This window comes from Penicillium argentinense (assembly GCF_028826775.1).
Source record: "Penicillium argentinense strain IBT 30761 chromosome Unknown utg000005l_segment0_segment0, whole genome shotgun sequence".
Lineage (NCBI taxonomy): Eukaryota > Fungi > Ascomycota > Eurotiomycetes > Eurotiales > Aspergillaceae > Penicillium > Penicillium argentinense.
Window position 1 is genome coordinate 4,146,816 of NW_026622664.1, and position 19,434 is coordinate 4,166,249.

At 50.5% G+C, this 19,434-nt stretch overlaps 7 protein-coding genes across 7 annotated transcripts; 5 read left to right on the forward strand and 2 right to left on the reverse strand.

Annotated features, from left to right (window-relative positions):
* Nucleotides 1-142: 142 nt before the first annotated feature.
* On the reverse strand, nt 143-382 carry N7532_006342 (uncharacterized protein; the record flags this gene model as incomplete). The annotated part of the gene is made up of 1 exon (XM_056618836.1): nt 143-382. One exon carries the CDS (start codon nt 380-382, stop codon nt 143-145), a length of 240 nt encoding a protein of 79 aa, XP_056474995.1.
* Nucleotides 383-3,086: 2,704 nt separating this feature from the next.
* On the forward strand, nt 3,087-3,734 carry N7532_006343 (glutathione S-transferase family protein; the record flags this gene model as incomplete). The annotated part of the gene is made up of 1 exon (XM_056618837.1): nt 3,087-3,734. One exon carries the CDS (start codon nt 3,087-3,089, stop codon nt 3,732-3,734), a length of 648 nt encoding a protein of 215 aa, XP_056474996.1.
* Nucleotides 3,735-4,376: 642 nt separating this feature from the next.
* rscE (uncharacterized protein) lies at nt 4,377-6,548 on the forward strand (the record flags this gene model as incomplete). The annotated part of the gene is made up of 3 exons (XM_056618838.1): nt 4,377-4,479; nt 4,539-5,119; nt 5,178-6,548. 3 exons carry the CDS (start codon nt 4,377-4,379, stop codon nt 6,546-6,548), a joined length of 2,055 nt encoding a protein of 684 aa, XP_056474997.1.
* Nucleotides 6,549-9,464: 2,916 nt separating this feature from the next.
* On the reverse strand, nt 9,465-12,305 carry N7532_006345 (uncharacterized protein; the record flags this gene model as incomplete). Its single annotated transcript, XM_056618839.1, has 1 exon — nt 9,465-12,305. The coding sequence occupies one exon, from the start codon at nt 12,303-12,305 to the stop codon at nt 9,465-9,467; it is 2,841 nt and encodes a 946-aa protein (XP_056474998.1).
* A 239-nt stretch (nt 12,306-12,544) lies between these two features.
* N7532_006346 (DEAD/DEAH box helicase) lies at nt 12,545-14,533 on the forward strand (the record flags this gene model as incomplete). The annotated part of the gene is made up of 3 exons (XM_056618840.1): nt 12,545-12,553; nt 12,626-12,790; nt 12,842-14,533. 3 exons carry the CDS (start codon nt 12,545-12,547, stop codon nt 14,531-14,533), a joined length of 1,866 nt encoding a protein of 621 aa, XP_056474999.1.
* Nucleotides 14,534-15,265: 732 nt separating this feature from the next.
* N7532_006347 (uncharacterized protein) lies at nt 15,266-16,102 on the forward strand (the record flags this gene model as incomplete). The annotated part of the gene is made up of 1 exon (XM_056618841.1): nt 15,266-16,102. One exon carries the CDS (start codon nt 15,266-15,268, stop codon nt 16,100-16,102), a length of 837 nt encoding a protein of 278 aa, XP_056475000.1.
* Nucleotides 16,103-16,406: 304 nt separating this feature from the next.
* Nucleotides 16,407-19,132, forward strand: N7532_006348 (Retrovirus polyprotein; the record flags this gene model as incomplete). Its single annotated transcript, XM_056618842.1, has 2 exons — nt 16,407-18,131; nt 18,986-19,132. The coding sequence occupies 2 exons, from the start codon at nt 16,407-16,409 to the stop codon at nt 19,130-19,132; spliced, it is 1,872 nt and encodes a 623-aa protein (XP_056475001.1).
* Between the last annotated feature and the right edge of the window lie 302 nt (nt 19,133-19,434).

The following is a 19,434-nucleotide window of genomic DNA, read 5'->3' on the forward strand; positions in this document are numbered from 1 at the left end:
AAAATAGCCAAGTGTATAGCAGGTCGAGAATCGCGTATGCAGGTGGTATCCGAAGAGCGTGGTCGAAATAGTCGAAGGCAGGAGGTATTGGTCGTAAGCCGAGTGAAAGTCAAATCAAATAAGCAAAGCTTAGTGCACGTGTTTAGCGAATGCTGAGATAGCTCGCGATGGCCTCGTTGTGTATGGCCTTCTTGGCGTACTGCTCATCCGACTTGTTGATGTATGCGGGCTCGGTCTTGGGAAGCGAGAACCACTTCTTCTTGGGTGACTCGAGGCCCTTGAGTGTTGTTGCGGTGGAGACGGTGGAATGTGTGGAGGCGGTGTCGCTGGGGACACTGTCGGTGCGGGTGCTCTTGGAGCTCTTGGAGAATATGCTGGACATTGTGGTTGTGGTGGTTGTTTTGTTTTGGATGTAGAGTTGTATGGTGGGTTGGTAGGTAGACCACTTGTGGAGGTTGGAAGGTGGTGAGATAGATAGTACTTATGACTTTGTCAGTGTCGGTATTGATGAGTGTTGATGTAAATAGAATCGGATGAGATGAGAATCAACCAAAGAACGGATATTCCTTTAGTGTTCGGCTTCTTGAGTTGATAATGTTGGTTTTCCACGGGTGATTCTCCGGTCTTTATAGATTCCAGACAAGGCTTGCTCTGACACGTAGAACTCCGATTTGGTACACCGACATTGACAACATCTAAAAAAAATTTCCTCGACCCACCACTGCGCCGTGATCCATGACTGCTGGAATAAACTACGCTCGTAAAGACGTCAGAGCAAGTAGGCCGCGCCCCACACCGAGCGTCGGACTAAACCTTGTGGGCCCACTCCGAACACAAACCATCCAAAAACGAGGCTGATGTTGCGAAAGGGCGCGATGGGCGTTCGACGCGCAAAAACGCCAAGAGAATATGATGAATCAAGCTGCTGACAATTCATCGCAAGTGTACCTGGGGCTCGATTCTGGCGATTTCGAGAACAGTTCTTTCCTCACTTCGTGCTGTATTTGGTTGGCTATATTACTGTATTACTCCGGGAGGCCGCAATCGGGCTCCCGATCTGGAGATCTAGGCATGTCGCCAGACCCCACAGGGCTTTCCTCCTGCACTGTGACATGCTAGAGTAGAACCCCATAACGATGACTCGATGCCTTAGGCACTTTACAGTGCAAGATGACAGACAGGGAACATAGCTCATTGGACGGAAAGAGCCGATCATAACATCTTATTATCGTCTCACAGGGCTGGGCTATCCGCTCTGGCGGGGCCTGGAACGGGTCATACTCCAGATTGAAGCACTCATAAGCGAAAGGGCGCATTGGATCTGCTCTGGACTTGCGTGGCCCTTACCTGCCTAACTCAGGCAGCAGAGTCTCAGACCTTCTTTCGACTTTTGCTGCCTGGGTGAGAAGTTTATTCTGTTCTGGTGAATTCTGAATGCAAACTAAGCCTTACTTTGTAGTTGGGGATCCAGGTGGCTCCACTTCCCGTCTAGACTGCCAAAGAGTTAGAATGGGGTGGTTGCTACGGAGTAGAATTCGGAATATTTTTCTTTCTGACAGAGTAGACGTGCCTTACGATTAGCCGCGACCATGACTCGCAATGTTTGCATGTGCGAAATAGATTAATGTTTGTATTTGCATACTTTGCACTTGCTATTTGTATGTTTTGCATTGGCATTTGCATGTTGGCATTGATGTTGCAGTCTTCAAGTTTGCATTTTTAGTTTGCATGTTTTGATCGCTCCTCTGAGTTTGGTAGTTATACGAAGTGGCTTGGCTGGGATGAGTCAAAGACGCGGGTTTGGACTTGTGACCACGAACAGGCTCATTTGACTGTTTGAATTCAGATGATCTGCTATGAAATGCAATCTCGAAGTCTAACAGATGTTTTTTTCCGTCCATTTTCATTGAAACAGAGAAGTGGCGTGTTGGGAACATAGTCTGCTACCCTTTTTTTAGTCCGATCAACTCCGAGGCGAATTCCGAGGGTCTTTGATCGTCAGCGAGGCTCTTTAGCAGTGCAACTTGACTGAGGCGAGAAAAAATTTAGATCTCTGCAATTCTCTGAACAATTCGAGATGGACGTCACGCTGGCGAGGGCTGGATTGCTGTATCGACCTAACAATAGCCTGGGAGTTGAGGCTCGGAATAACGTGGCTGGCCCCCTTTTCAGGATGCGAATGATGACTCAATCCTAAATCCACCACCCTAAAACACGCCCTTCGGTCTTCGAGACAGCGTATATCTCCCCAGTCCCCGCCTTGATGGACCATGGCTCACTGACCAGTCATTTCGAAGTGATTGCAAGGGCGTCGCTACCGTCGACTGCAATAGTAGGGTGGTGTCACTAGCGATTTGTCAGCCCCGATGAGAGTTGGAAGATAATTTGCACTTCTGCTCCTCCGCGGCAGTCTTCTACATTTTCTCTATCTGGCAGATGGCCTTCTTTTGACGACACTCTTTGTGCGACACTGCGGGCTTTGCTGACCAATGCTGGTGAAGCTCGGTCTTAACTATCACGAGAGTGATTATCGAGCTCGGAACGCGAACTCCGCGGGTTTCTGTGCTTGAAACCCGATCGAGCGTTTCTCATTCTCATGTTGGCTAAGCTACCTATACTGGCCACAAGGATTACCCCAGAGGCCTTAACCCCCATTACTACTAGCTGCCAACACAAGCGTGTCCGAGCGGGACGGAACTCGTCGGCGTGCCAGAGGTGAAGCTGGCCGGATCAGGCTGATCGAGCCCTGCGACATGTGTTGAGGTCATGTCGGCAAGAGGAGTACCTTGAGTGAACCCTGCGCGACCAATCGCGGAGCAATACCGCGATGTATGCGCTGACAAAAGCATCTTCTCGTACAATGGGTCCATTTGTCAGCGTGCTCTCTGCGGCCGAAGTTCCTGAACCGCAATGATGTACCCGCAAGTGGGGTCGTCCAGCATCGAAGGTTGGGGAATGAAGCCAGCTCGCCAGGAGCATTTAAGAGCACGCCATGGCTCGTCCAATTCCACTTCCAAACTCATCAACTTCCTCCTCTATCTCCGTCTTCCCACTCTTCCCACCAGATTCCATCTTCAACAGCCATAATGTCTCTCAAGCCCATCACTCTCTACGGCCACGGCCCTGGTCCCAACCCTTGGAAGGTTGTCATTGTCCTCGAGCAGCTCGGCCTCCCCTATGAGAACAAGCCCGTCGCCTTCCCCGACATGAAGAAGGAACCCTACGAGTCCATCAACCCTAATGGCCGTGTCCCCGCTATTGAAGATCCCAACACTGGCATCACAATTTGGGAATCTGGCGCGATCCTCGAATACCTCGTCGAGACCTACGACAAGCAGAACACCATTAGCTTCGCCCCCGGCTCGCAGGACTACTTCCTTGCCAAGCAGTGGCTGCACTTCCAGGTCAGCGGCCAGGGCCCTTACTTCGGCCAGGCCGTCTGGTTCACCCGCTACCACCCAGAGCAGATCGAGAGTGCCAAGGAGCGCTACTATAATGAGATTCGCCGTGTCTCAGGTGTGCTGGATCGCGTCTTGAAAGATAAGGAATATCTTGTCGGTAACAAGTGGAGTTACGCGGACCTGGCGTTCATTCCCTGGTTCCTGGTCCTTGATTTCCTCGGCATTAGTGTGTCTGATTATCCTAATTTGGAGGCTTGGTTGAGCCGCCAGAAGGCGAAGCCCGCTGTTGCGAAGACCGTGGAGCTTCGTGCTGCTGCCCTCGCGCAGCACTAATTGGTTATTTTGGGACTGTGTACATTTGAACTGGTAGGACTTTATGATAACCAAGAACACCGACCAATATAAACATGAATTGGGAGACAAAATGTTTCTTACAGATTGTGTAGACTAGTAGACTATTCCGTATGATGGCTATCAGTAGTTAAAAAAGGGCTGCTTCGTCTCCGGTTATAATCCAAAACAAAAACAACAACTGCACGAAGTCATGACGGAAGAGTAAGCGTATTAACTAGCAGCAAAACTGCATCAGTAGCTCACATAAGATCGTCACGAGCTAGACTAGAATTGAGATAAATCGCTGACGCTGACTAATACTGATACCTGAATTAAACGGTGTCAACATACTAACTAGACGCTAACCTGTTTCGGCTAGCGCCTGCCTTGGCAGCGACCGCGAGTTTTCCGTGAAAGCGCGACATCCACCTCCCCCAGCGATCGAGCACCTGGTCCAATCATCCCCCCTTGGCCTGATTTCCCATCGAATTGGGCCCTCGTCTATTGATCCCAGACCTTCCTGCCGACTACGTACACTTGCCACGCGTAACCACGTTGCGCTGCGCGAGGTCGACAGCGAACGACAGCCAAGGAGTCGATCTTCAGCTGCCCGCGACAGCAGCTTTCTTCCGTTAAATCATCATGGATGACACTTCTCTCAACCAGTCTACGGCACCTGAGAATGCTCAGCCCGTAACCGGCGCAGAAGGCTCCGCGAGCATCACGAATGCAGGCAGTGCCTCCGGTACGCTTCCCAGCCACCTCCCTGGATCATCTTGTGTCAACGCTGACCCACGAAATTAGAATCGCAATCGCGCCAAGAGTCCCCCGAGAAGAAGTACGAGAATACCACCGGATCGGACAACCCTCTTGATGCTCCTGCCTCGCCCAAGGGACAGAACGGCGATGGCGAACCGGAGGATGAGGAGATGGGCGGCACCGAGACCGAGACGAAGCGCGATACCGAGGGCTTGGAAGATGCGGCCGGCGAGTCGCAACCTCCTGAGCAGGCTGGTGAGGGCCTTGAAGATGCCGTTGGTGAAGATCAACCCGCGCCAAGCAAGTCTTCCTTGGAGGCTGCTGCTCGGGAGCAGCTTGTTACGCAGACCCATGCCATCATTCTTCCTAGCTACGCGACATGGTTCGATATGAACACCATTCACGAGATTGAGAAGAAGGCTCTCGCCGAGTTTTTCAATGCCCGTAACCGCAGCAAGACCCCGGCTACCTACAAGGACTACCGTGACTTCATGATCAACACTTACCGTTTGAACCCTATCGAATACTTGACTGTCACTGCTTGCCGTCGTAACTTAGCGGGTGATGTCTGTGCTATCATGCGAATTCACTCTTTCCTTGAGCAGTGGGGTCTTATTAACTACCAGGTGAGTAAACACCCCAGCTTAATCGTTTCGATCGAGCCCTTGTCTAATTCATTCGCAGGTTGATCCTCAATCCCGCCCCTCCAACATCGGACCCCCATTCACCGGCCACTTCCGCGTCATCGCCGATACTCCGCGAGGACTGCAACCTTTCCAGCCTGGGCCGAACCCCGCTGTCACCGCGGGCAAGACTCTGCCCGCCACTGACCGCGCCGCCTCTGCGACCCCTGCAACCAAGGGCGAGGGACTCGACCTGCGCCGCAACATCTTCGACGACAAGGGCAAGGATGTTACCCCATCGACCGAGGACAAGCAAACCAACGGTGACGGTACAAATGGCATCGAGCAGGAGCCTAAGAAGAAGTCGCACTGCTTCTCTTGCGGTATTGACTGCACAAGACTTCGTTTCCACTATGCCAAGTCTGCGCCCACATCAACAAACCCCAACGCCCCCGACGCGAAATATGATTTGTGCCCCAACTGCTTCTTGCAGGGCCGCATGCCCTCCAGCCATAATGCCTCCGACTTCGTGAAACTCGAGGATAAGAGCCACAGCCACGTCCCAGACAAGGACGCTCCGTGGTCAGATTCAGAGCTGTTGCTTCTGCTGGAGGGTCTGGAGAACTTCGACGATAATTGGGAGCAAATTGCTAATCACGTCGGCACACGAACTCGCGAAGAGTGCGTGATGAAGTTCCTCTCCCTCGAGATTGAGGACAAGTATATTGAAGATATTCCCGAACTCGGCGCTCGCTCTGGCCGCGATCCCATCAACCAATCTGAGAACCCTGTCCTCTCCGTCGTTGCCTTCCTTGCCCAAATGGCCGAGCCCGCTGTTGCCGCCGCCGCTGCCGGTCGCTCCGTTGAAGAGATCCGCAAGGAGCTCCGCAGCCAATTGGAGAAGGGCGATGGTAAGGGCAAGGACGTCAAGGCCGAGTCCGACTCCATGGATGTCGACCCCGTCCGCGAGGCCGAGCAGACCGCCGAGAAGCCGAAGGAGTCTGTCTCAACCGTTGCGATGGCCGCCTCCGCCGCGCGAGCCGGTGCTCTTGCCTCGCATGAAGAGCGAGAAATGACCCGCCTCGTCGGCGCCGCCGTGAACGTTACCTTGCAGAAGTTTGAGATCAAGCTCCAGCAGTTCAACGAGATGGAGGAGATCATTGAGGCCGAGCGTCGTGAGCTTGAACAGGCTCGTCAGCAACTCTTCCTGGACCGAATGGCATTTAAGAAACGCGTTAAGGAGGCCCAGGACGCTTTGCAGACCGTGTCGCTTCAGGGCCCGAATGAGCACACCAATACCATGCTTGCTAGTGCCGCCACAGCGGGCATTGGGAACCATTATAGCTTCCAGCCCGTTGGTGGTGACTTGCGAGCTGGGGCTCAGCCTCTCAGTGCCGAGGCGGGCGCAGACTTTAAGTCGCTTGATCTGTGATCTCCTTTTCAATCTCTCTTTTTTCTTTTTACTTGCATGTACGATATCCCATGTTGAGAGAAAGAGGAAGGAAATAAGCAAATGGGCTGCGCCGAATTCGGGTTCGAGTCTGGTGTGCAATGTCGGAAGAGAGGAGGGATGGGGAACCGTGAGAGCGGTGTTATGAATATTCTCTTTGAACTTTTATATGGCTAGGAAAAGGCGCACTTTCTTTTTTCTACTGACTTGTTGGGAGTTTGTGTTGATTTGTCCCGCACCCCCTCCTACTGAATCGAATGTGAGGACTGTTTTGGAGGTTTCCAGGGGATGCGAGGGGGTTGGCTGGGTTGCTCTTTTTCCACCTTTTCTTGAATGTGTTTAACTTTTTTTCTTAATCATATGTCCGCCATGGAAATGCTCTAGATGATTGAATCTGTTTGAGCTGCGTAGATATACAGTAGACGAGAATCGGCTAAATGGCTACCCAAAAACGGGAGATTTGCTACTGCACCCAATGCACCTGGGCAGTGTAAGATTTTAAGTTAGGATTGTGGTAGTTTCAAGTGGTCTTTTGATGAGTCGGGATTAGTATGGCTACATCGGAATTACTATGTGACATTGCGTTGAATTCGTTGACAGTTGATTCTTACGTCGTCTTCTCAGAATCTGAAGACCTCCAGCTTACCTACAATTGTGAACCGGCACATTATTGTAAGTTTACATAATTGGCCTGAAAGGAATAGGGGTATACCATCCGCCAGAAATTATTTCTTCATTGACTTGTGGATAAGTCCATGGGCGAGGCCTTCCGCCATATCTGGAAATTCCCACAAAATCCGTACGACCTTGGGCTGAATCTGCGTCTGCCTCGACGCTCTGACTAATCAAGGCTTTCACTGTCGAAAGTGAGCCTGGATGGCTACTTGAAGCAGCACCCCTTAGGAAGGCTGCATCATAATGCATTTTGCTTACCCGTTCGCCCCGAAGTCACAACGATCATGAAGATAGTTGACAGTTTCAGACTGAAAGCGCCGCGTAGCTTCGTCTAAGATATGACGAAAGCCTTTTAGAAGACCTTGGGCCTAGGGCTACAGCGAAATCGAGCACTCGCTTGAATCCTTCGAGTGGGCCAAGCGCTGCCGCAATAGAAAGAGCCGTTTCGATCGGCGATATGTCTCTGGGCTTTTTCGGCAGCTCATATAGAGAAGTATCTTGCTCTAGGATCCGCGGCACGAGGCTGTATTGGCCGCGGTCAGAAATTCGGGAAGTCGCTGTTTGATTTTCCTGATGGCATCGGCGAGAAGACCTTGCTGCACGATCATCTGGCACATGGACTCGGTTCACTCTTTTGCAGCTGCTATGATGATCGTGGCTTCCCCACAAGTTCAGCATCGTCGTACCTCGGACTCGTCTCCACATCTGAGGGCCATCGTCATGGATTTATCATCGTTTCGAGCAGCCACCTTGGCCAGAATAGCACCGCTTTTTCCCAGAAAGTTATTTTCTGAGATATTATCTTCTCTGTCGATAATGGACTGGACAATTTCGTATAGCGGCGCGTTACAGCGAGCTCCAAAGGCGAGGTGCAAGTGGGATGAACGCGCTGTCACTTCTGGTACTCCAATGACGCATCAGCAGAGCCTACGCCTGCGATCTCAAAGGAGTGATCCGAGTATTCACCGTGAAACTCATATCCAGCAATCGCGGAACGAGAGCTTCACCTCCAACAGCAACAGCATAGTGAAGGAAGTAAACTCTTCCCACACGCCGAGCTCAGCTAGTCTTGATCCGTTATCGACATGTTCCAGGATGAGCGTGACCATTGCTTCGGCCCCGAGATGCGAGAGATGTGCAATTTCGCAAGCATTGATATCCCCGGCTACGGCCAAATGCACTCCTCGTTTCAGAATTAGCCGAACAATGGCCTCGTCTTTAAACTATGCAGCCTGGAAGAGTGGTGATTTGTTCACATGCTTGTCGAAGAGCTGTTCGCACTCAGTTATAGTTCGCGCGTTTGGATCCGCATCAGATTCAAGGAGAAACTTGACCATTTCCAAGTGCCCTATTCCCGCGGCTTCGACTAGCGCGAGGCTTTTCAAGCTTGTCAGTAGAGTTGCGTCGGTTTATGGCAGGAAAAAAAAAAAAAAACCAAACTTGAGACATTTTCGAGCCAAAAGGCTGGCATCCGTTGATATCTCCACCCCCATAAAAAGTAGAAGCATCTCCATATTTCCTTGTCGGGCAGCTGCAGCCAAGGTCCCGCGCCACCGTAAATATCACTCAGGGTGTCTCCATATATCTGAGAATCCACGAAAACGCGCACCATATCCGCAAAGCCTCTTGCAACTGCGTTCAACCCATCATATCGCCTGAAATCTAGGCCTGCGGAAAGCAGAAGCTTCACAGGGACCACATTGATAATTTCGATCACTCGTCTGAAGCCTCGTGGTTAATATTGCGTCGCGAGATGAGGATAGAGTCGCTAGTTGACGATCTTAGGAAGTGAGCGGCATGTTTGACCATATGCGTTTTCTTCGGATGCGTATTCCAAAGTACTCCAACATCTACAAATGGATCTCTGCTGATAACAAGTGGACTGTTATCATTTCGATAGATAGTCTCCCTACCAAGAAGTGCGGGTGGGCAATTCCTGTAACCCGACCGAATTGGGGGCCATTCTGGAGAGGCGGTTGGCTGGGCCGCGATCCAAACATTGAAGCAGCGAGGAGCTGTTACAGAGTACGGAAATGGTAAGGAGATTATTCACTACCAACTCCAAATTGCTTCAATAGAAATGGAACATTTGTAGTTCGCATTGAGAGAGACCTAAGACCGGCATGTGAACATGGTAATTGTACAATTAGAAGTATTACTTGTGCTATTCTGACTATCGATGGTTTGTGCTAGGCACGGGGTATCTCTGGGAAACAGGGGTTCCTAAATGAAGCTAGGAGGCGGAAGTGCCGCAGAAGGCTCATCCAGCTGCATTGAATCTCCGTCGGGGTCCTTGTATGGGGGCTGTGGGGTTTCCCTCGAGGTCTCGAAAGAGCCAGAGGTGTCTCTACCCTCATCTCGATCGTCTTCATCACCACTGAGGACAATGATTGGTGAGGTAGAAGTAGGTTGTGGTCGTCCATTGTTATTGACCGGGCCACCAGCCTCACTCTCGTCGCTGCTGATCGACACATTAGAGCGCAGACTGGCACTTTTCTGTTCATCTCCGCTTTCACTGTCGTCGATATTGACAATTTCGGCAGACGAGAGGGTTGGTGCAGCGTCTTGTTCTCCATTGCCATTATCGCTGTCGTCATCGTCGCTGGGAATAGATTCTGGAGAGCCGGAGATTTGCATGGCTCCGCCTTCTGCCTCATTGTCATCGTCAATGTTGACAACTTCCGTAGCTTCCACATTGCGAATTGGTCCACAAGAGGAAAGGTGTCGCTCGGGTTGGCTTCTGCTGTCGTTGTTGCTAATAACTCCACTCATGACTATATCGGGGGAAGAATATCGAGAATGTCCTTGCTCCCTTGAGGAGTACTTGTCATGATCTTCCTCAATAAAATCTTCATCTTCGAGACTTTCCTCACTTGTATAATAATTATAAACACTATCCTCAGTTGAAGAATCATCACCGGCTTCAACACGGCGTCTTTTGCGGGAATTCAAGGCCAGATCGTTCGCCAATTCTTCAAGGTCGGAATACTGCTCCCACTCGCTGCGGTAGAGGGTACGATCGCGCCAGTCAACAAATCCTTCGACAGTCTTGTAATCAAAGGCAGTGGAAGGCGGAATTTGCACAATCCGGTCGTTATTCGCCTCCCCGTCAAATTTCCTTTCTTCGTACTTCGCTTTTTTGACAATGGGCTGCTGGATGGTGGAGACGCGTAGAGAACGCGGAGGTCTTTTTTCAAGAATAGACCACATAAAGAGTTCTTCAAGACGGCTTTGTTCGCGGTCGACAGCATCTGCCTCTCGTTCGTTCTGGTCTTCAAGGAACTCCTCTTCGGGAAGCTCGGGTTTTGGGAGGTTTGAGGCGGATTGGTCCACGCCTGCGGGATTGGTCACGGCGTTGTCATCTCCGTGATACTTGTCTCGGCTGTGATTATCATCTTCCTCGATTTCGTCCGCATTGTTTTTTATGTTGTCAACAGCAGTCCCCGTTCTCTCTCCATCGTCGTCTCGGTCCCGAGCGCCTGGGGCGGGTTTCACCTCAAATACCTTCAACTTTTCGTGGAACCGGGCGAATTTATAGTTCACAAGCTTCTTTGATCGGGCATAGTCGAAAATTTTAACTGGAATTACGCGATCGGGGCGGTGCCAAGCGCCAATGGCCACATGGTTTGCACGCGCGATCTCAACGAAGTCAGGGCGCTTGCGTTTTAGGTTCAACATCTCGAGCGCAGTTTTCATGTCGGAATACCGCACCGTGAATTGAGACTCGTCTTTCTTGCCACTATAGAGAGTGGCGGTGCGATTTCGTGCCTCAGCACAAAAAATTGAAGATTGAACGACACGCCGGATAAAGCTTATCGTCAAGGCGGCAAACTCCATGATGGCTTCTCCAGCTATAGAGGGTCTTTCTAGATCCGATTGAGAGAAATTTTCCCAGTGGTCATCCGCTCTTTCACCGCCAAAGTTCATGAATAGATTCGTAGAGAGTTTGATCCACATAGGCAGTCTGAACAGACCGGCAGCGAGCTGGATGTTACCTTGCAACGGGGTATCAAAATCGACTTTATCGAGTTTCTGGGCTTCGAGTTTACCGATGATTCCGAATCCAGAATATATCTGTCGGCCTATGAGCTCATCGTCGATTGCCCCTTTGCGAGTCAAGTACTCTGCGTGCACATCCTGCTCAGCACAGCATTTTTCGCTAATCTCCGCCGCAGCAGGGATATCGCTCATGGTAATGGGCCTGTACCGGTTTTCGAATGAGGGGAGTAAAGTGTAGGTTTTCAACGAATCAGCGGCAATGCGGAGATATTCCATGACCTCAAGGGCCGATTTCGTTCCAATCGCATCTGCGATCTCTTTGACGCGGCCTTTCCCCTTTCGACCAAGCGCATCGAAAAGAATCTCCTTCTCCTTGGCAGTCCATTCCATTGCTCCGTACAGAGTCTTACCAAGCACCGAATCATATTCGCTCACAGCTTTGGGGCTGTAATCTTCCTCGACTTGTTTGAGTATGTCGGTATACTCTTGCAGGGAGTTCGGTGTGATGTCCGGGAACAATCTCCTAAGCCTTTTTCGGCGAATACTCCGCATCCACCGATAGCGCTTGTATAAACTGCGCCTCAGATCCGTCCGACGATCGTACTCTGCGTTTGGTTTCAAAACCGGCAATCCAAACTGAGAATTTGAGCGTAGCTGGGCTCGTCGTGTCGCGAGCGGAACATCTGAATCGGAATCGGAGGCAGGATTGGGATCATCATTTCCCGAGCGTAACTGGGCTCGCAAGACTGCGAGTGGAACGTCTGAGTCTGAGTCGGAATCGGACACCGAGGTGGGATCATTGTCTCGAAAGGATCCTTCCAAAGCTACTGGTTTCAACGGTTGAACGGGAGATGTTGAGCGACGCGGGGGTTGTAGGTCAGCAAGCGAGAAGCCTGGATCGAAGTCGGTATATTCGTTGGGATCATCATCTCCAGATGCCCCTTCCAGAGCTACTGATATCGACGATTTTGCGGGAGAAGTTGAGCGTCGCGGGGGTTGCAGGTCTGCCAGCCAACCCAAGGCGGAGTCGGAATCATCAGGGGCATGGTAGGGAGAGCTGCTCATCGTGCAGAGATGGCAGAGTCGCGGCGCGTCCTGAAGAGCCGCAAGCGAAACATCACAGCTGCACCAGCAAAGTGATAGACTATTGTTTTGGAGAGGCGCGAAAGTCAAAAAAAAAAGTCGAGCTCCACTTTGAGGCAACCACGCCCTGGGCTTATCGCCGATAAGACAGTTTGCAGTTTGCACTGTTTGACGCGCTGCCTCTCCGCCCAGCTTCGACATGACTTCATCTTCCGACACGCATGGAGTTCGTACGCAGGCTTGGGCTGCTTTCGATAAGACAGCCATGGAGACAGAATCCAGTACGGTCTATTTTACCGCAGTGCCCGCGCAATACTCGCTTCAACTCGACGTATCCGCCGCCATTGCCTGGATCGAGCATCGTGTTGCGCGATTACCAGGAGGAATGCATTCAGTCGGTACTCAAATACCTCGATGAAGGGCACCGACGGCTCGGAATCTCATTAGCCACTGGAGCCGGCAAGACGGTTGGTCGAAGCAATATCGGGCTTATGAATTACGATGTTGATGCTTAACAGGTCATCTTCACGCAGCTCATTAGCCGGGTTCCCTCACGCACTGCGAAAGCGACGAAGACTATGATTATTGTTCATCGACGCGAGCTTGTCGAACAAGCCGCAAAGCACTGCCGTCTCGCATACCCAGACCTTTCTGTAGAGATTGAGATGGGTCAGAACGTGGCTACAGGGCTTGGAGACATCATCATTGCCTCGGTCCAAACTCTGGCACGAGGGCGCATTGGGAGGTTTGATCCAGCGGAATTCAAGCTCATACTGGTTGATGAAGCGCATCATATAGTCGCGCGATCCTACCGCGAGGCCCTGGGCCACTTTGGCCTGAATGAGCCCTCCTCCAGTGCGCCAGTCCTGGTAGGCGTCTCAGCGACCTTTTCGCGGTTCGACGGACTGAAACTGGGTGCTGCGATTGATCACATTGTCTACCACAAGGACTATGTGGATATGATTGGGGAGAAGTGGCTAGCAGATGCGGTCTTTACTACAGTCAAATCAGAAGCCAATCTGTCTCAAGTCAAAAAAGACAAGTTCGGTGACTTTGCTCTTGGGTCGCTTTCTGAAGCGGTCAATACTGTAAACACAAACAACATCACAGTACGTGCCTGGATGGCAAATGCGGCGGGCCGCAAGTCGACACTGGTATTCTGCGTGGATATCGAGCATACAAAGCAGCTTACTGCAACATTTCGCGAGCACGGTGTCGATGCTCGGTATATTACTTCCAATACACACAAGGATACTCGTGCTAAGCAAATCGAGGCCTTCAAAGAACAGGAGTTTCCAGTTCTACTGAACTGTGGCCTCTTCACAGAGGGAACTGATATTCCAAATATCGACTGCGTTGTCTTGGCTCGGCCAACTAGGTCCAGAAATCTGCTTATTCAAATGATCGGCCGAGGGTTGCGGCTCTTCTTTGGGAAGAAGGATTGTCATATTATTGACATGGTAGCGTCATTGGCAACGGGAGTTCTGTCGACTCCGACCCTTTTTGGCCTTGATCCCGACGAAGTCTTGAACAAATCTACCGTGAAGGAAATGCGAGAGGAGCGGCAGAAATCAAGTCAACCAACACCACCACCTTACAATGAAAACTCCCTGGATGAAGACGTGCAACTGCAGTTCACGAAATATGACAGTATCTACGACCTCCTAGGCGACACGCGGTACGAGAGGCATATCAGGTCCGTGAGCAAGAACTCATGGGTGCGAGTCGGTGATGGAAAGTATATTCTATCAGATACAAATGGATGGCTCAGCCTCGAGAAGGAAGCAGAGATGTTCGTCGTACGTTATGTCATGAAATTCAAAGATCCAATCACCGAGAAACCGCAATTCACCCGACCACGACAAATTGCCTCTGGGCCGGACCTCGAGACAGCCGTTCGAGCAGGTGATACATTTGCCAGCAGCAAATTCGAGGAACATTTCATTGCATCATGGAAGCCGTGGCGACAGAGCCCAGCAACAGCTACGCAGATCCAGATGCTGAATAAGTCGCGCATTAAGACTGGAAATGTTCCTCCGGAGGGACTGACCCGCGGTCAAGCTGCAGATATAATCACGAAGCTCAAGTTTGGCGGCAAGAAGAGATACGATAGGCTGCTGTCGCAACATCGAAAGAGCCAGCAAAAAAACCAGGAGCTGGCGGAATTGCGGACAAGGACCGATGTCAAGGTTGGGCCTCTGGCAGGCTAGATACAGACACCTTCAAAACGGCTGGTACGCCCTCGGCCGACGTGTATTTTATTCAAGCATTCTTGCATGTGATGTATTCAAAACCAGATTCCTAATGACTCGTTTTTAATTGTCGGCGTGGTCAGGTTATTCGATCACATGAGATGATCTCAGGCTGCCACTTCCTTCCACCTAGCGCGAAAGTATACACTATTAGTGTTGATAATCGTCGGCTATCTTATCACGTTTGATTGACGATTCGAACTCAGACCTACTACACCCACTACCGAATCACTACCGATGTCCACCGTGTCCACTGCCGACATCCGCTGACACATACACTATCTACACGACCATCTACACTGTGACGGATGAACCTGGGAATAGCCTCATCTCGTGGAAGGGTGCCTGAGGCATAATTTGGGTCGTTTGCACTACCCGTTTGCTGGTGCGCGTTTGCTGGGTACTTAAGCACTCTTTTTCTGGCGGACTTTCTTTCTTTCTTCTTCTTCATCTTCGAGATTCTCGTCTGTAGGCACCGAATGAATCTGTTTCTTTCGAACGGCCCCTAACATTATCTCGAAGATCATCTTTCTCTCTAGCGAAGACGCACACCATTTAATACGCGTTAAGCTACCTGGTTCTCATTTTTTTTTCTCACTTTGAAGTCAGCTGAGCGAAAGGACGTACGTACGCCCAAGCTACCTGGTGAACCCCACGAAGATCCCGCACACGAACGACGACTGAAGCAATATGTCGTCGACCGAACGATCCAGCGCGCGTTTGCGCAAGAAAAAAGAATCGAGGCAGCGACCCTCACTACTGATCCGACCTGATGAAGGAGTTCCTGAAGCGATCGAACTGGAGGACACGGATGGATTGATTGAATGGATTCGTGGCCACCCCGAGACTGCCTGGCGTGTTATCATGAGACGTCAGGACCGAACCAATGAACTCGAAACTGAACTCGTCGAGATACGTGATACTGACACGGATGCTGACGGAGTTATGAACACAAACCAAGCCATTATAGAACTGGCTGAAAAGAACACCCGACTGGAAAATGAGATTGCCCAGTTAAGGGAACAGACCTCTACTGCTGCCATCGCTGAGCAATATGCAGAAGAATATGCACGGATACGTGAGGAGCGTGATGCTGCAATCCGTGAACGAGATGGCGTGTTGACCACGATGCGCCTGATGGGAACGACTCCAGTCCGTGAATCCCCTGGCCCTTCGACTATCAGCAACAAAAAATCGATCAAGATGCCTGACCCACCAATGCTGAATGATGGAAAGGATGTGAAATTCAAGACATGGAGGAACGAGATACGTCGCAAGCTACTGCTCAACGAGGACCACTACCCTACAGCTGCTCATCAGCTGACTTATGTCAGTAGCCGCTGTGAAGGGAAAGCACGAAGGCATATCAATCCGCGTATGCAAGACAATGCCATGAACCCTCGATCCTACCAGAACATCCAAGATGTGTTTGATCACCTTGAAGGAGTCTTCCATGATCCAAACCAAAAACAGGCCGCGCGAGTATCTCACATTGAAGATGGAACCAAAGAAACAAGATTTCACTGATTTCCTAGCCAAATTCACTTACCTTGCTGAGGAAGCAGAACAGCCAGAGGAACTTCGAAAGGGAGATCTCTACCGCAAGCTTCCAGTGTCACTACAGAACCAGGTGATGGCGGAAGCAGGAGATAATGATGTTTCATTTGAGAAATTTGTCAGAAAGTGTCAAATCATCGCACGCCTGATTAACCAGCGGTTCGCAAGTCGCACTGCGAAAGTGAATGCAGGTGGTAATCGAGGACGAACTGCTCCGAACACAAGCACGAAGGGCACTTCATCTGGGACTGAAAGTACAGGAACCTGGAAACAGATGGATGAGGAGAAGGCTGTGCTCCTAAAGCAAGTAAAGTGTTACAGCTGCAAGGAATCCGGTCATCTTTCTCGTGACTACCCAAAGAAGAAGGAGCAGATCATGTTGCCGAGAGAGGTCCTCGAAAATGGCGTATACCCTGAGGATATGGATTCTGACCCAAAGGATTCAGATGCCCTCAATCAATGTGAATCCTCGGCATCAGTAATCATTGCACCAATCAGAGTATCACCGATTATTGACCGAATCCTTAATGCAAACCGCACACATCTAAGCCTACATGAGCTCCGTGAGCTGGCCAAGCACGAGGATGATGGAAAGTGGAAGATGGAAGGTGATTTACTATTGCGAGGAGGAAGATTAGTGGTACCGGATGATGGTGATCTTCGTGCGCGTCTGCTGGATGAGATCCATCGTCAACCATCTATAGCACATCCTGGACAGGAGAAAACGAAACGCATGGTTTCTGCGCGGTACTATTGGCAGAACCTCTCAGGTGATGTGAAGCGATATGTCAACAATTGTCAGATCTGCAAGCGCACGAAAACATGGCGAGATAGAGCTCCAGGCCTCTTGCAACCACTCCCAATCCCAGGTCGACCTTGGCAGCACATTACAATGGATTTTCGCTCATTTCCAAAGGATCGACACGGGTTTGACAATGTATGCGTGTTTGTGGATCTTCTGACGAAGCGACCGATCTCAGTGCCATGCCATAAGGAGACCGACGCAAAAGCCACAGCACGATTATTCATTGATAATGTGTATCGATGGGTAGGCCTACCAGAATCGATTGTGTCAGACCGGGGTGGCCAATTCGTGTCAGAATTCTGGAAAGAATTCTGTAGAAACCTTGGTATTGAGAGAAGACTATCGACAGCGTATCACCCCCAAACAGATGGGCAGATTGAAATTGCGAATCAGTACATGGCGCAGAGATTGAGACCCTTTGTGAATCATTGTCAGGATAACTGGTCCGAATACCTTCCGATGGTCGACTTTGCTGCAGCCGCATTGCCACAAGAAACAACAGGAGTCTCACCATTCTTCGTTGAACGAGGGTACGAACCACACGTTTCCTTTGATTGGGAAACACCTGCAGAGTGCGATTGGCTGAGCCAGGTATCGCCACGCTTACGTGAATCCCTTGATCCACAAGCACAGGAGGCGCGTGTTTACACTAGCCGTCTCCAAGATATATGGGAAGAAACCCAACAGCGAGCAACTCGAGCACAAAGCCGCCAACAACAACAAGCGAACCAGCATCGACGTGAAGAGGACTTTGGAGTGGGAGACCTAGTCTATGTCACAACGAGGAACTGGCGAACAGATCAACCAGGACGAAAGCTCGCAAATCAAGCAAGTGGCCCCTACAGGATTGTTGAAAAGATTGGCCATTCGTATCGACTCGATCTACCAGACTCTATCCGGGTGCACCCAATATTTGCACCTGAAAAACTACTTAAAGCCACTCTGATGGAGCCACTGCCAGGCCAAATTGTCGACCCTACACCACCAGTGGAAGTGAACGGTGACACGGAATGGGAAGCCGAAGAGATTATTGCTGTTCGGCTGCACTACCGAAAGTTCCAGTACAAAGCAAAATGGATCGGTAGCGAAGACGACAACTGGTATCCCGCCAGCGACTTCAAGAACGCACCCGAGAAACTGATAGAGTTCCACCGCCGATATCCTGATCTCCCAGGGCCCCCAAAGCGCCTGAATGTCTGGGCAGAAGCCGCATTGAACGACCAATTTGAACCGGACAATCCCGATGACGATAGGTCAGCGTGATACGATGACCTGGTGGGCCAGGTCCTTTTAAAGAGAGGGGCAATGTGACGGATGAACCTGGGAATAGCCTCATCTCGTGGAAGGGTGCCTGAGGCATAATTTTGGGTCGTTTGCACTACGCGATTACTGGTGCGCGTTTGCTGGGTACTTAAGCCCTCTTTTTCTGGCGGACTTTCTTTCTTCTCCTTCCTTCTTAATCTTCGAGATTCTCGTCTGTAGGCACCGAATGAATCTGTTTCTTTCGAACATACACCACCATCTGCACTACTATCACATCTACCACCACATTTACTCCCACCCACTACCGAAACCCTTCACCATATCCACTATCACATGTATCACTACATGTAACGGTACATGTGATACTGTGCTTGCCAATATTCCTGCTACTGCACCCGGTGCCTGTTAATCTTCCTTGCCATAATACCAACCTACAGTCACATACCATCAGGATGGTGAAGCCCAGAGACAGCAAAAGCACTGTTTCGACTGGAAAATACAAATCATGGGCTGTCGCAATTATTCAGCATCTTCGGTTTTGAACCGCTCGTTCTGAAAGCGCCGATGGAAAGCAAGGACTTCCTCCTCGAAATTTAAACAAGAATCGACAGTCGATCCTCGATAAAAAGGCAGGCACCACCCACTCAAGCTCGTGAATCTGCAATTCCTTCGACAAAGAAGAATTACTCGTCTCGCGGTCTATAAGGGTTCCTCCATGTGTGGCAGCAAACACGAACGCAAATTGCAATGAGTCTGCCACAGCATCTGTTACTCTATCTTTCCAGGGAAACTTTTCTGATCCTTCTACGGTGATAGCCGGGAAGATCAGACTGGGGATGAACGGGAACCTGAGAAGACCACGGACCCGCTATTGTTATCGGGGCCGGATGTTCCAGATCAGACTTGAATTTCTGCCGCTCGATCGTGTCTGAATATCGACGGCAGAAATATAAGCGTCTGTTGCTTGACACACTGGACTTATTAGTTTGGCTCGAAATCCTTATTGGAATCTGGAAATGTGACACTTAGTCCTAAAATACAAAGGAAGGGCGGGGAATGAATGCCAATAGACATTTCTATGTTTTCCCTATTGGAGGTCGACTCTTCAAGCTCCGAACTCCTCCAGAGGAAAGACCTGGGGCCCAGACATCGACTGCGGTCAATGTACCAGACTGAGGAAGCATCCTATTACTCCGTGAAAACTGGTCAGCAAAAACAACTTTTCTTAAACTGG